At 33.9% G+C, this 13,421-nt stretch overlaps 1 protein-coding gene across 1 annotated transcript in view; it reads left to right on the forward strand.

The window, feature by feature from the left end:
• Sox15 (Sox box 15 transcription factor) overlaps nt 1-9,079 on the forward strand; it is a 111,447-nt gene extending 102,368 nt beyond the window's left edge. Inside the window, exon 4 of the mRNA XM_090116427.1 lies at nt 6,805-9,079. Coding sequence (XP_089972553.1) covers nt 6,805-8,036 — 1,232 coding nt within the window. The 3' untranslated portion in view covers nt 8,037-9,079. The remainder of the gene's footprint in view (nt 1-6,804) is intronic.
• The last annotated feature ends 4,342 nt before the right edge of the window (nt 9,080-13,421 follow it).

The raw sequence follows: 13,421 nt of genomic DNA on the forward strand, positions 1-13,421 counted from the left end.
TAAATATAAAAAACTCATAAATAAACGAAAGAGTCGACCAACACTTTAGAGCTTTTTAACACAACAAATCCAAACCGCCACACGATCTCAGAGCTGTAAAAGTAACATGAAAATAACAAATTTTCAGTTCTTAAAACGTTAAACGTACAATACGTACTTTGTACGTAAGTGCGTACTTTTTGCATCGCTACATAAAATAGATTACGCGTTAGCAATGCTGGAGGCTGGGTTATGCTAGCACAATGTTCCTGCAGGCTTAGTCGCAGTTTATTACTTGGTTGGAGATATAGGGCGTAAGGTAGGAGAGGTAGCGGGAGCGAGAATTTTGTAGAACAACAGACAAAATAATACTAGGTATACTAGAACTTAGAAAAATATCATCCATTGTTGGAAACTTAGAACTAATGGTATCGAAATCATAAAAAAGAAGAAGCACCCTATATGAAATTGTATACAAATAGTCAAATAATTTATTTTATTTAAAAATATAGAACCAATACTAAAAATAGTCTGTTGCACATTAAACAGATTTAAACATACAATGTGCTTGATATTGATTGTGATTATCATCCATTTCAGAAGGAACTAACGTTTCTATTTAATTTACTAATTAAGCATTAAACAACTCCGAGCAATCTTTTAAGATGACACAAAAAAGTCGCTAGCTTTTCTGCCTTACACCACGTTTAAAACGCGTATAATATTTTCGTTTCCGCCGATATAAACCTCGAGAGCCGAATAAAGCCAACTTTATGGATTTCGGCAGCTTTGCTTATACGGGGACCCGTTCTCAGAAATCGCATCACTGAGTTATAACCTTACATCTACTACTGTTCGTTATTCTAAATGTTTTGAAGCTAAACTTGAGTTACTAAAACTTTGTCCTTTTTAAATTTGCTGTATTGTTTTTATGGCTTGTCTATGGTTCTCGCGCATTTGACATTTTTCTTAGGCACTATTTTATGAATGAACCCACCGCGCATATTGAAATATTCATTAGCGGTCTTTTCCACAAAATTGTTCAGAATAAAGTATATTTAAGGCTAGGAATACCTAATTGCTGTAACTTGAATATTGGATTATAATTTTCTTGTGACCAGTCACAAAATAAGCCTACAATAATTTTTATGAAGTGGGTATCTGCACCCTGTTTCATTTTTAAGTTTAATTATTAATACAGTGTCTTTTAATAAATGTACGCTAAACGTGGACTAAAATTGAATAAATTACTTTAATGTTGTGTATAGAAGTCTATATAATATTATTGGTTCTGTCGATGGTTCCAATAAGAATTGAAAACATCTTGTTTATTCCATAGTTTTATTCACTAAATATTTCTGAGTTATATATCAAGTCTATCGATTAATAACCTTAGCCGGGATAGTTTATAACTACGACATTTAAACAAAAATAAAACAACGCCGCCTGCCACCGGTCACCGGTAAGAAAAGCAGGCGTACCAGCGTAAAAAACGACAAAAATGGCCACGCATTCGTAATCGAAATGCAAAAAAAAATATTTTGCTAGAAAGAGAGGGGCTTATACATTTCGTCGCTGATAGAGGGGAATGGCGAAAATTTAGAATGCAACGCGTGCTCGTGGACATCCGTCGCGGTAAAAAATCGCGCTGCCATCTACCGGCGCTTTGTAACACTATGCGCGTTCGATTTTTAAACATTTTTTTTTAAGAATAGACTACAAGGAATTTATGCCATCTTTAAAGCCAGTGATACAGATAAAAAATCCCCCCAGTTCTTTTTTAATGATGTAAACTTTTTATATTTTTGACGGATCAACATTATTAAGCACAGATAAAAAATAAATCCGTCTCGGCCACGCAACATTAAGCTCATTAAGATTTAATTGATAGAGGTTAGACCACCGCGTGTCATAACACATTTGATGGATGGAAATTATTAGTTGCTTATCAATACTTTGTATATTTATCTTTGGGCTTCTGTTCTGGACGAATTATAAATACGGTTGACATCAAAATCGAATCATCATTTTTATAATTAAGAATATTCTTGGTTATAGAGATAGTGTAATATTTTTTGAAAGAAGCACTGAACATAAGCGGTAATTTATGTATTAAAAGATATTATATAACATTCTATAATATAACCAATAATATACGGACAGTTCCTACTTCCTTGCATTACGTAGGTATTATCATTTATAATTATAACAAACTAGCAAATCCGGCGAACTCCGTTTCGCCACCAGAGACACCTTTTCTTTGCTATAAACCTCACGGAGCCCGAGACTTTTCCAACGAATGCAAAACCGTGGAAATCGGTTCGTGCGTTCTGGATTTATAGCGTCAGGAAGGAAAACCCAACTTATTTTTATATGTAGTGGAATAAATGGAAATTAAAATGAAAACTAAAAAATGTGTGCGTGTACTAGAGTACACACGTAAGAAGTGAAACTTCTTTATGACCTTATTTTTCAAAAAATAATTTACTATCTACACTAATATTATAAAGAGGAAAACTTTGTTTGTTTGTTTGTTTGATTGATTGTAATGAATAGGCTCATAAACTACTGGACCGATTTTAAAAATTCTTTCACCATTCGAAAGCTACATTATCCACGAGTAATATAGGCTATATATTATCACGCTAAGACCAACAGGAGCATAGCCACGCGGGTGAAACCGCGCGGCACAGCTTGTATACAATATTACAGAAATACGTTAGTCTAACACGCTCGTCGCTTCGCTCCTCGCTACCTATTTAAATATTTACACCAGCCGCTGCTGAAACTCGCTCGCTTCGCTCGCTCGGCTCGTGCGGTAGTTCAAAAATCAAAAGTTAACCTAAGATGCTCGTCGCTTCGCTCCTCGCTACCTATTTAAATATTTACACCGGCCGCTGCTGCAACTCGCTCGCTTCGCTCGCTCGGCTCGTACGGTAGTTCAAAAGTTAACCTAAGATGCTCGTCGCTTCGCTCCTCGCTACCTATTTGAATATTTACGCCGGCCACTGCCGCGACTCGCTCGCTTCGCTCGCTCAGCTCGTGCGGTAGTTCAAAAGACCAAGGGAGACGCCAAAAAATTCGAGTTAAGTATATAGAGTTTTCAACTTATAAAGGATTTCGACTTAGGCGGATTTTGATTGGACATAAAGAGTTTGAGGTTTATTCTTATATAAATATTGAATTCACAAAATCATAATTGAACACCAATCAAGCAAACACGTGTTAACGTGAGTCATAGATTTATTATCGTAGGTATACTCCTAAAATGTTTTCTAAGAAACAATACTGTACTTACATTGTCGGCAAGTTCTTAAAGGCGGTAACTTATTTTTGTTCGAACAATAGAGGTAATAAATATAAATTCCTAATGTCGAAATCTCGAAACAGTCAGAAATTAATGACGCACATAGTATATACATATTATGACAGAGGTTAAGCTTAAATAACTTGAAAAATAAATAACATGATCTCGCCCACGTGTTGGTGTTTTAAAAAATTCAATCAAAAACTGAGGTTAACTTTAAATACAATTTTAGAAAAATAAATACCACAATCAACATTCAAGTATTAGAAAAAATTGATACCATAATTCCACCCACGTGTTAGTGTATTGAAAAATACAATCAAAAAGTGAGGTTAATCATAAATAACTTAGAAAAATAAATACCATTATTACACCTAAGTATTAGAAAAATAGATGTAATTACTTATTTACTTTTTTTAGAAATTCACTGGAATTAGAATTAAAACAAACCCTTTGGTTTTGCTGATCACTAAAATATAACATGTATATAGTCACGAGTACGGCGTAACGCAAAAATGTCACGCGCGCGGCGTAACGTAACGCAAAAATGTCTCACAAAATTTTTGTCCACCCCCGATAAAGAAGTTTCACTTCAAATATAAAAATTCTAAATGATATGAAGTAAATTATAAATATACATAGGTATATTATACCTTATCGTTCCTCATAATTTTGAAATAAAGTTGTTTGAAACCCAAAAACTTCTTTTATAATTTATTTGACGGCAGTACCCCGAAATTGAGAGTGATTGATTTCTGTCATCTAAGCTTTCGAAAATAAGTCCAAAAGCCAACCCTCTTAATGACCTGTCATTTATTAACGATATCATAAACACATTAAATAGCTTTCGGGTGGTTTCCTAAGAAAGAAAAGTTTTTATCAACAGGTGCGTTTTGAGATTAAGATCGGCCATTACGTTCGCAATTTAAAAAGTTATTCGTGTCTATGGCTAATGTCATTTGTGGTGACGTTTGACGTATGTGTTTTTTTCGAATGGCAATTGTTAACAGAATTTTGTAGTAATTGTATCCTTAGATCATGATTTGTATAGTCACTTTACTGGATATAACGATACGATATATTTCAAGTTCCTATTGATATATTATTGTATTAATAAAATACCCTTTAGATAATCGGTAAGTCATTTTATTTTATTAATACAATAATATATCAATAGGAACTTGAAATATTAACTAACGCGGGAATATAAGTAGATATAAGATTAGGTACAAACTAAATATTTACCTAACACCAAATTTAAATTGCTTTTTTAAGCTATTATTAACGAATACTTTTTACTTTCTATTTATTTTTACCAATCACGCAAAAATGCTCTATCAATGTGTACAAAATCAAAAACAAATTAACACCTACATTTACGTTAGAATAAAAGAAAGCTCCATATACTAATAAGTCAAAATCTAACCATTCTTTTCATCTGAACGAGCCTATATTTCTAAGAGGTCAACACAATACAGTAGAATGTCAAATAACTGTATCAGAAGCTGAGTAACAAGATGATAGATAAATATACACCTATAATGGTTTGTAAAGCCGGTGTATGGTTTCAATAACATTTGTTAATATGTGATCTGTCAGAAGTTAAACTTCCTACGTATATTAAATCATTTATTAGACTAACGCCCGCGATTTCGTTCAGTATATATTACGGTCAAACATAATTCATTTTATAAAACAAATGTGGTCTAAATTATTTTACACATTCAAAAAAATAAAACAAGAAAAGATGAATAACATCAACGTATTATTGTTTGTCATTAAGAACATCAAGAAATAAGTTCATTGACCAGACAGCGTGTATTAGATGGTTATTTCATATTTGCCTTATTTGTCTAATGAAAATTAGTAGTTGATTAATTAAATGCCGTTTATCTACAAATAAAATTGATGCTCATAATAATAGAGCGAAATTTGTCACTTTAAAAAAATCCTAAACATTGACAAACTGCTAACATTTTTGAATTATAATATAGACAAAAATGTGGCATACATAAAGTGTTAGATGTGAGGATATATTATTGAAGAGAGTTATGTTTGTTACTCCTTCATGTAGAGAATAGAAATAGCTGATCAGATCTGAAACAAACACAGAGTTAGAATATTCTTAGGGAAACTTCTTAACCTAGGTACAACGCTAATAAATCCGCAAGGTCGAATTAGTATTCTAAATGAGAATATGTAGCATGTTATTTGTGAAATCCAAAAACTATGTGAAAAATCTTCCAATTATAACTATACTCTATTTTGGTAAACACTTGAGTGTAATAACGCGTCAAGTTCCAAAAAGAAATCCTTTGAAATCAATGCCAAGACTCGAATCGTTTTTAATAAAATCTGTCATAATGTCCAAGGAGAAGATATTCGAAAGCATATCGATCACCAACATAAAATATCTTGAATTATCTCCATAATATATTGTAGCACTCAATATTAACACATTGCGGAATCCAACTTGTAACATAATATCGTATCTTGCCACAATTAATCATAATTAATGATGAATTTACCTCCACCGTTGATATTTTAACAAATAAATAACATCGATATATCTGCCTCCTATCGTATCGGTACAACACTACAGGAAGCTCTTCCCTGTCATTTGTCAATTTGACATTTGACATCAGTCAAACAGGTTAGTTGGGCGATGCGTGTTTTTTAAACAATAAATTTCGGATTTTTGGTGGGATTTTGTGAACTGCTTCGTAGTATTACTTTAAAATTTAAACTTAATATTTGTAAATAGAGGATTCTATTAATCAAACACCATGTAAGAAGTATAATGAATAAATGTTTAAAATGCTTCTGATTTCCATTTATTACTAATAACAAGCAATCGCAAATAGAATAATTATGTATTTTAATTTAAAAAAATACATACTAGTTATTTCTCTTTAATAAGTCATTGTCTTGTTATTAATCTAATAATATTATACGTTCAAAGAATAATTATGACTGAAGATAACAACCAATAATAAGGAAGCAAACAAATTAGGCTTCCAAACATGAAAAAGGATCTCTATAATAGTTAAGTGAAGTTGTATTGCCAGTAGCCACTAACGTCGCATTGATAAATATCCTCAAAGATTGTTCTCCCTACTGATAATTTCTCTTACAACCTGACACTCTTTACTTTACACAAAAAGCGACTTTGACGATCAAAAAATAAAGTCTAAATTTAAAGACGAACGCGCCACCGACCTGGACATCTCGTTATTTATGAGTCGCTCACTGAAGGTGCTTTATAGTTATTTGATAACACTCTATCGTGATTATTTAGCCAGACTTTGTGACAGCCGTGTCTATTTTGTTTTGTATGAAACACCTCTAATGTTACGCTCAGGAATTTTATCAGAATATTGTCAAGCAATATTAGTAATGATCACGACGCCCGTATCATTCTTATACCTTGATAAAGCACCTGCTTATTGAGATTATCATAATAAATTGCAAGCCTATTAGATTGTGTATCGTCTCATACGTGTTCTCTTGTGTTTCAGGTAAAAAATGGCGTTCGTTAACCCCGCAAGACCGGCGGCCGTTCGTGGAGGAAGCGGAGCGTCTGCGCGTCATACATATGACGGAGCATCCTAATTATAAATACAGACCCAGACGGCGAAAGCAGAACAAAACCAGACCAAATCAACCATCAGCGCCCGCTAGCGCCCCGCCGTCGGCGTCTACCGCGTTAGGCTCCCCCTACGCTACTGCCACAGACTCCCCAGATACTCGCTTTTCTCATAACCCAGGAGCTGGATTCTCTCCATATAGAACATCTCCCCTCGCATCAGACTCATACCAAACAAGCCAATTTAACGGACACGTCCAAACTCCAGAATCTTCGCCCGCTAGGTCGCCTGAACCGCAGGGTAGAAGAAGTGCGCCAGCTGAAGCCCCACTCCCCACTCCAGACGCGTCTCCCGTAGAAAATGAAAAGGAGAACTTCCAGTACGAGGAAAGAAGGCGGGCGATCAATGCCTCTTCACTATCCGAGTCCTATTCTTACAAATCATACAGAACACCTGGTTCCTTTTCGCCAGCTCCAGTTGCCGCTATGGGAATGGCCAACGGCATGTATGTTATGTGTGCGCAAAGATCGCTAGCAGAGCAGCCACCACTAGTGACGGGAACGTTCTTTCCGCCAGTAGCAACCTCGCAAGACCAGCAAGCTCTAGGCGCTACTGCCCCACGAGTATCTTCCGCACCGAGTGGGCCAATGACCACTGAATACAGCATTCAATACCACCCTTACGAACAATACGAGCAGATGTATAAAACCGAGGATTCGTACGTGTCCCACTATTCTGAACAACCCAAAACTGAATACGACAACAGCGGTACGTACTTCGCTGAGGAACCGCCGAATCAGTCCCAGGAGAACGAGCAGGGTTTCATGCCGCGTTCCGAAATGCGTACAGGGTCACCAGAGTCGGACGTGGACGCGCGGGAATTCGATAAATACTTAGACTACGGTGCGGAGGGGACTATGGAACAGCATCAGCAGTATAGATACGAGCAACAACAACAGTACCGGCCTCCGTACTGCGGTGAACAAAACCCTGGACAAGAGTACTGTGCGGAGAGAATGTATCCTTCCCCTTACGCCTCTGTGATTGCAGGAACTCCTCCTTCCGCCCCGTACCCGCCAGCCCAGCCTGTATCAGATGTAAGGCCTGACGATGAATTCAGCGTCATCCTCGCTGGTGTTAGACAGACTTGTTACAGCAATTGACTAGAGTTTAAACGTGTAGAATAAACGGACTCTTGTTATAGCTCTTATGAATAGAATTTTGCATATCTTTCCCTTTAATGTGATTGCCAATTATTGGATTAAATTGATATGAATCTAATTGTCTATATTGAAATTAAATGTAAAATATCGTATACCAGGGTATGATAATCTGATTATATAAGCTTATTTTTGATGTAAAACTAATGACAATATACTTAAAATAAGTACCCTGTATACTTGTTATCGAATATTACTGATTGTTAATCTTGAAATAAGGAAAATGTATACGTTTAAATTGAATGTTCCTAAAAACATATACAAGACCATGTATTTTGATGTATAAATAATTGAAACATAATAATATTGCTATTTTTATATGTTATTTGGAAAATGTCTTTTGACTTATATGTATATTTAGTAATTACAAATAAACAGAAATCACTTTTTTAATTAAATTAACACTGGAAATCGATTGCTTAATATCAGAAGTTCCCTTTATAAATACTTCAGTTTCATCTTAAGTTTTATATAGTGCGTATCTTAAAATGGTTTGTTTAGAATCAGTAAAAGAAATAAGAAGTGTAGCCAAAGGCTAAAATTGAACTAATTGACTTACAGAAATTCTAAACAAACTACATTTTGGTACAACTTTTTATACCTATATATCTTGGTGCTATATAAAGGGTCCACAATAATGAGTAAGATTTATTCTATTATACCAAGAGGTAACGAACGATGTTTCCTATGTTAAAGATTATTTATTTGTATCTATTTTGTATATTATATTTAGATAAATCTTCTAATTACGATCTTCCATAAGTCTGTAGATATAGCTTAAGTTTATATTAATCATTAATGTTATAATAAGTTATCTGTATAAAATATACGATGGTTAAATATCTCATAGATTAGTATTTGTATTAAATTTAGTTAAAATGTATTAGATATATTGCAATTCCATAGTTTTAGTAAAATACACTCGCACTGCGAAACGTTCTTCCTGATTGTAAGAAAATTTATAAAACAATAAAAATTATATTCGATATATTGTGTTTATTTTACTTTACCCAAATAAATGATTATTCATAAAGAAATATATTAATTACATAGATAACACTTCAAGTAGGTATGTATAGATATAACTAATAGTGGTATTTATTATTTGTTGAATAATGTTTAATTCAATCTGTGTTAAGATTAAACTTAATTAACCACAAACTACTTAATCGATTTATACACAATAATCACTACATAGTATAAAACAAAGTCGCTTTCCCTGTCCCTATGTCCCTATGTCCCTATGTCCCTTTGTACGCTTAAATCTTTGAAACTACGCAACGGATTTTGATGCGGTTTTTTTTAATAGATAGAGTGTTTCAAGAGGAAGGTTTATATGTAAAATAACATCCATTAAATAGTGGAGAAGTACTGTTATTTTTGAGGTTTCTAATGTGATGTCGTAAAAAATTACATTTTTTCCGCTTACATTGCAAACGCAGGCTGAACCCTACGAGTTTTATCAAAATAATGTACTAAGTATTATACACATTGAAAAGGTCTACGGAAAAGTCCGCGATGGTATATGTCTATCTCTTATGGATAACCCACAATAACTTTTTTTTGTCATTAACTTTTTACGACAAATAATGGCTAATTTTCGATGCGATTTTAACCAATACAGCATTAATCCTTAACCAATTAAATACCTTCAATACATTGTTCATTTAATATAGATCTATATGGCCCTTTACACCGTATGATTTAAGTGAATATTTTCGAAGATATTACAGATTTAAAAATTGCGGGACGTAGCATTTGCGGCGGTACCGGCCGGCCGCCCGGCTATAATATATTTTATACCCGTGCGAAGACAGAGCGGGCCGCTATGTTTTTATATACAACGTTCACAGTTTTCCTGTAGTTTATTTAGTATCAGCATTGCACCCGTGCGAAGCCGGGGCGGGTCGCTAGTTATAAATAAATCACAGTAAAAGCTGAACATTGTCAAAATTTCTTACCTTCAATATCAGCTTAGAATTAGTCACTTGATTTTTCTTATTTACATCAAATTTTGATAGATATAGAGCCATCTCAAGACCTTTTCTATGTAAGAAACCCGATTTCAACGATTTATTATTTTAGCTACGATATTAAAGAATATCACAAGATAACACCACATAACCGTAGATACAAGGGGTGGATCCAGCTTTAGTGCCAGAGGGGGGTCACATAGACGTGGTCAATTTTCAAAAGCTATATTTTGGTAATTTAATTGATACGTAGATTTTAAAAAAATTGGTCAAGTGCGAGTCGGATTGGCGAACCAAGAGTTCCGTACAAACATTTTTATGTTTTAATATTAAAATGCTTTTTGCAATTTTTCCTTTATCTGTGCTATAAGACGTAAGTTTCTGTTAAATAAAGATTAAATATCAAGATTCTGTGTTCACGGGAAGTACCCTGTAGGTTTTGATTCCTGGCAACACTTGCGAATGTTGATAAGCATGAAATGTATGTTTTAGCAATTTTTCCTGTGCTGACAATGCTTTTAACCAAATTTCAGAACTCTGTGTTCACAGGAAGTAGTACAATACCTATAGATTTTGATTCCCTTGCGATAATGTCGAAATTTGCGATAATTTACGGCATAAACGGCTGTATCTTTTGATTGCGTTGGCTTATAAGTTTGATTTTTTCACAGCTATAAGGAACCGTAGATTTGAGTATTCGGTATGAATTTCAGATTGATACCTCCACGCGTTCCTGAGAAAAAGGGTCTTGATAGGCAGACAAACTTGAAAAATATATATTTTTTTGCAATTATTCCTGTAGGTATCTGTATTATAAGATGTTGCTTTGTAGTTTGTACCGAATTTCAAGATTCTGAGTTTACGGAAAGTACCCTGTAGGTTTTGAGTTTTGATTCCCTTGCGAGAAATTTGCGAAATTTTTCGGCATTTACGGATGTATCTTCTGATTCGTTGACAAAGAAGTTTGATTTTATTATAGCGTAAAGTTATTATAGACTTGAGTTTTTGGTATGAATATCAAGTTAATACATGTCAGCGTTCATGAGTAACAGGGTTGTAAGTTAAAATTTTTTTTTTATATTTTTTTATATTATAATCTAAGGAAAAATTCATGCTTTTCGCAATTAGTAAACAAAGTCGTTGTCTCTGTGCCTATGTCCCTATGTATGATTAAATCTTTAAAACTACGCAACGAATTTCGATGCAGTTTTTTTAAAGATAGAGTGATTCAAGAGGAATCCATACTAATATTATAAATGCGAAAGTATCTCTGTCTGTCTGTCTGTTACTCAATCACGCCTTAACTACTGAACCAATTTACATGAAATTTGGTATGGAAATATTTTGATACCCGAGAAAGGACATAGGCTACTTTTTACCCCGGGACATAGGATAGGTTTTATTCCGGAAATCCCACGGGAACGGGAACTATGCGGGGTTTTTTTTACTGCGCGGGCGATGCCGCGGGCGGTAAGCTAGTCTGCGTTATAAGACGTTTGATTGTACTAAATTTCATGACTCTGTGTACTCGGGAACTACCCTGTAGGTTTTGATTTCTTAGGGAGTGTCGAAAAATTTCATCAATTACAGCTGCATCTTTTGATTGCGTTGGCTAAAACGTTTGAATTTTTCACAGCATCAAAGGACCGTAGACCGTAGGATTTCGACATTAGCAAGGGAATCAATACCTGCAGGGAGCACCCTGTCCCGTAAATACAGTCTTGAAATTGAGTAAAAAGTATCGTGTTATAGCACAATATAGTAATAACTGCGAAAACCCTAATTATTTAATTAAATTAAATAAAAATATATTTTTTAAATAATTTTAAACTTACAATCCCTTTACTCATGAACGTCTACATGTATTTAATTGATATTCACATCAGAACTCAGGTCTATAATAACTTACTTAAATCTGTTATTTAATTCAAATTCTATGTCAACGCAATCTGAAGAAAAAGCAATTAGAGCCGCATATTCTGTAATTCGCAACTACTTGCAAGGGAATCATCAATCAAAACTTACAAGGTACTTCCCGTGAACACAATCTTGAAATTTGGTTAAAAGCAACGACTTAAGCACTTACAAGCACAGATAAAGAAAAAAATCCTTGAAACAAAATTGTAAGATACAACATAATGAAAAAATATGTTTGCTCGGAGTCCTCGGTGCGCGAGTCCGACGCGCACTTGGCCGATTTTTTGTTGTAATTTGACTGTATTTTCTATTGTTCATTAAAAAAAAAAAATTGCTATTTTATGTCTTATCCACGAACTGGGATATTTCGATATTTGAGGTTTTGTGTGAAAAGTGTAACAGCAAAAGTTGTAGAAAAAAAATTAATTACATACAACTTTACCATTACACTTTATTCCGCAGTTATAGTTTTTTTTTTAAATCGAAAAACCTGTTATTAGTCCTTAAATTACGACCACAGGTCGACCCTAATAAACTTTTTCTATAATTTTTGTTATATTCTCTTCCGTTACCGTTTGTAATTGATTTCATTGTTCTAAGGTAACGGCACCAGTCGTGGACAAGCATCCAGTAATGGACAAAATAAATATTAAATTTAAATATTAAGACCAAAATTAACGTTATATAATTTGGCAATACTTAAAATAAAAGTTTGGTTCATAAGCTATCAAAATACGACATTTCATCTTATTCGGCCAAAATGTTTGAAGATGGCAGAACGTTATGTTTAGTTGCTGCGACTCGTTTCGAAGAAATCCGTTTTTACTAAGAAAATCCTTAAGGAAGTGAGGACACAATTTTGGTTATAAGAATTTTTGTATAAATGTCAGCAAAATTTGATATAACTTTTATTTATAGTAGTTAAGTGTACGAAATATTACACGATTTAGTATCATGATAGGTTATGTTGTTTAAATAAAATTCATCAGTGTCCATAACTGGATTTAATTCTATAGATATATCCATTTATGGACATATGTCGAAAATAAACTTTTTTTAAAGGTATTAATTACATGCGCTTTTCTGTATTGTCTTTTCTTTCTGATTAATAATATACCTATCACGACCATTTCAAACAAAGGGTTCCAATATTGTACAACAATTGTCCATGACTGGATTTGCTTTGGTTCCTATAATGGACATTGATATTTTTTGTTAAAATTACACTAATGGGTCCAACAACATAATATCTATCTAAACATGAAGAATATATTTTAGAACAATGGGTCATTATGTGCTGTGCGACTCGTTCTCGGCTTCATTCTCTATCACTGCGTAGAAAAGTCGCATACTTATGCGTATTGTAACGCATCTATCATAGAGAGTTCTCTGATGAACTGTTTGGATCGTTGTCTGCTGCTAAATTTCACCACCACGC

This window comes from Colias eurytheme, chromosome 25, assembly GCF_061535395.1.
Source record: "Colias eurytheme isolate Ceu_HAF_F1 chromosome 25, ilColEury1 Martin Lab GWU primary, whole genome shotgun sequence".
Taxonomy (NCBI): domain Eukaryota; kingdom Metazoa; phylum Arthropoda; class Insecta; order Lepidoptera; family Pieridae; genus Colias; species Colias eurytheme.